This window comes from Mya arenaria, chromosome 3 (assembly GCF_026914265.1).
Source record: "Mya arenaria isolate MELC-2E11 chromosome 3, ASM2691426v1".
NCBI classification, from domain to species: Eukaryota; Metazoa; Mollusca; class Bivalvia; order Myida; family Myidae; genus Mya; species Mya arenaria.
In genome coordinates this window covers 92,311,622-92,315,171 of record NC_069124.1, presented here as the reverse complement: position 1 = coordinate 92,315,171, position 3,550 = coordinate 92,311,622, and the positions used below count along the sequence as shown (strand labels likewise).

The following is a 3,550-nucleotide window of genomic DNA, read 5'->3' as shown; positions in this document are numbered from 1 at the left end:
ATGCTTCCTTCAAACAAAAGGAAGGGCAGGTGGAAATAAGTCCAGAAGTAACTGTTGTTGTTTTTTGCAAAGCAAGAATAACTGATATTCAGAGTTGTTTGTGAGGTGTGTAGGTACAGCTGGGTTTACACAAGGAAGCACACACAGCACCATAGCCGAGCCTTCCAAACTCGCGCAAGCTGCCAACACTGGGAAGAATACCTTTCATGTTTGTGTATCGCGGTATGTTGTTAATCTCTCAGGAGCAAGACTGCTTATGTTTATAGTAACCCTTGGAACGTTTACTTAAAAGCTCCACAGAAACACGACGCATTAGTTCGTGTGAGACGTTGACAGGAATGTTGTATCTGCTGAGTAATTTATATATATATATATATATATATATATATATATATATATATATATATATATATATATATATATATATATATATATATATATATATATATATATATATATATATTATGAACATGCATGTTTAAAGCTAACTGTATCTAAGTACACTAAAACAAATATGTGCATATATTTTATCATAAACTTCGTCTATTGAATCATTTGCATTTGGGTTGATGTTAACGATATTGTACTGGTCCTTGATCTCGCCGACCTCGAAAACACTTCATCATATTTGTCCGTAAAACTGCGCCCGTTGGTGCCGTTATTAATGACATTATAAAAGAGAAATCTAGCGCGCCGGGTCGGAAACTGATCGATACGCCCTTGTATGATTCCATTATCTTCCCCATTTCCCCCATGCCAACTTCATCGTGCTGTTTTCTCGTGCTAGACAAATACCGTTCCCGCTAATTGCCGGCTCTGGCAGACATGAACTCATTTTATGTTTTATTTATTGGGAAGCTTAAACAATTTGTTACGATGAGGATGTTTCTGATAATTGTCACTGTTCGTGTCGACAGAATTAATGCAGTTATTGTTTTCGTTCTCATTATTTCGTTCATTGTTGTCTAGGACATGTCTCACATAACAGTTCATCTATATAAACCCTCAAAATGCTTGTAAAGCATGCTTTTGACATATCTACTTTAAGGTCCTCTGCAGTTAATTGCATACAACTTTGTTAAGTTGTCCAAGCGTTATCTTTTGGTTAGTTTTCACATTTAAATGATTTCATTTGTTAAAAGTCATTAATGGATAAATATTGACCAATAGATACCCATTTCGGTCAACTTTGACCAAACCAAAGAATTAACCACTTTATCACAATTGGCTGTTGAAGTCCACGGTTCTCGGAGTAGGTATGGCCGTGTTTGTCCTCAGCAATGCACCTAAAGGCGTCTCACACGATAGACGATTGCATTAAACCTCTCAGATATTAGCTGTTTAATGATAAAATATACTAACAACTTCCCTGGAAATTGGAAATTACCGGTTAAAACAGTGTGTTATTCGAGAAATAAATTAAACACTGTCTGGTCGACTGCGATATTCAAGTATTTTCGTTGAGGAAAAATACGCAAACACCGATCGTATTTTGTCAAAATCCAGATTAAGTTGCAATTATGCGATTGACTTAGGAACTTTGGGTACATTCAAATATACCTTTGTCCATAGATTAACTAAGGTATTTATAGTAGCGTTGGCTGAGCTTAAATACGTTAACGAATTGAAGATCGCTTAAAGCAGATTATAGGGGCATGAATTGTAAAGAAACATTCATTTTGTTAAGTATCTCAATAATTGATGTTCCTGGCAGATTTTCAACAGCAGAACTCAAGAGACAATTGAAGAGTTGAGTTTCAAATATCTGTAATACAATTTGTAAGCCAATACATCCATAATCAACATGGTCTCTGTTGAGCTTAGTTTTATTACAACATTGGCATAATGCCTCGTTTTATTTGCGGGAGCAAGAAACTTTCCAATGAATCGGGGAGGCTGGTCTGTATGGTATGGTGGAGAGGCTGGTCTGTATGGCACGGTGGAGAGGCTGGTCTGTATGGCATGGTGGAGAGGCTGGTCTGTATGGCACGGTGGAGAGGCTGGTCTGTATGGCACGGTGGAGAGGCTGGTCTGTATGGTATGGTGGAGAGGCTGGTCTGTATGGTATGGTGGAGAGGCTGGTTTGTATGGTATGGTGGAGAGGCTGGTCTGTATGGTATGGTGGAGAGGCTGATCTGTATGGTATGGTAGAGAGGCTGGTCTGTATGGCACGGTTGAGAGGCTGGTCTGTATGGCGCGATGGAGAGGCTGGTCTTTATGGTATGGTGGAGATGCTGGTCTGTATGGCACGGTTGAGAGGCTGGTCTTGTCTGTATGGCAGTGTAAAGAGGCTGGTCTATATGGCATGGTGGAAAGGCTGGTCTGTATGGTATGGTGGAGAGGCTGGAATGTATATCATGGTGGAGAGGCTGGTCTCTATGGCATGGTGGAGAGGCCGGTCTCAATGGCATGGTTGGGTTGCTGGTCTCTATGGCACGGTAGAACGGCTGGTCTCTATGGCACGGTAGAACGGCTGGTCTCTATGGCATGGTGGAGAGGCTGGTTTCTATGGCATGGCAACAGTCGGGTCTGTATGGCATGGTGGGGAGGCTGGTCTGTATGGCATTTTGGAGAGGCTGGTATCCATGGCATGGCAGAAGGCGGGTCTGTATGACATGGTGGGGAGGCTGGTCTGTATGGCAAGGTGTAGAGGCTGGTTTATATGGCATGGTGGAGAGACTGGTCTGTATGACGTGGTAGAGAGGCGGGTCTGTATGACATGGTGGAGAGACTGGTCAGAATGACATGGCGGAGGGACTGGTCTGTATGACATGGTAGAGAGGCGGGTCTGTATGACATGGTGGAGAGGCTGGTCTGTATGGCATGGTAGAGAGGCTGATCTGTATGGCATGGTGGAGAGACTGGTCTGTATGACATGGTGGAGAGACTGGTCTGTATGACATGGTGGAGAGACTGATCTGTATGACATGGTAGAGAGGCGGGTCTGTATGACATGGTGGAGAGACTGGTCTGTATGCCATGATAGAGAGACTGGTCTGTATGACATGGCAGAGAGGCTGGTCTGTATGACATGGTAGGGAGGCTGGTATGTATGACATGGTAGAGAGGCGGGTCTTTATGACATGGTAGAAAGACTGATCAGTATGACATGGTGGAGAGTCTGGTCTGTATAACATGGTAGAGAGGCGGGTCTGTATGACATGGTGGAGAGACTGGTCTGTATGCCATGATAGAGAGGCAGGTCTGTATGGTATGATGGAAAGGCTGGTATGTATGACATGGTAGAGAGGCTGGTATGTATGACATGGTAGAGAGGCTGGTATGTATGACATGGTAGAGAGGCGGGCCTTTATGACATGGTGGAGAGACTGATCTGTATGACATGGTGGAGAGTCTGGTCTGTATGACATGGTAGAGGGGCGGGTCTGTATGACATGGTGGAGAGACTGGTCTGTATGCCATGATAGAGAGGCAGGTCTGTATGGTATGATGGAAAGGCTGGTATGTATGACATGGTAGAGAGGCTGGTATGTATGACATGGTAGAGAGGCTGGTATGTTTGACATGGTAGAGAGGCTGGTATGTATGA

General features: G+C 43.3%; 1 protein-coding gene across 1 annotated transcript; it reads right to left on the bottom strand.

Annotated features, from left to right (window-relative positions):
- Window positions 1-1,731: 1,731 nt before the first annotated feature.
- Window positions 1,732-2,307, bottom strand: LOC128226439 (uncharacterized). The gene has a single exon (XM_052936314.1). The coding sequence runs from the start codon at window positions 2,305-2,307 to the stop codon at window positions 1,732-1,734; it is 576 nt and encodes a 191-aa protein (XP_052792274.1).
- Window positions 2,308-3,550: the final 1,243 nt, after the last annotated feature.

Bases quoted from the DNA above. Each gene is read 5' to 3' on its own strand.
- LOC128226439 (XM_052936314.1), bottom strand. From the start codon at position 2,307: ATGCCATATAGACCAGCCTCTTTACACTGCCATACAGACAAGACCAGC.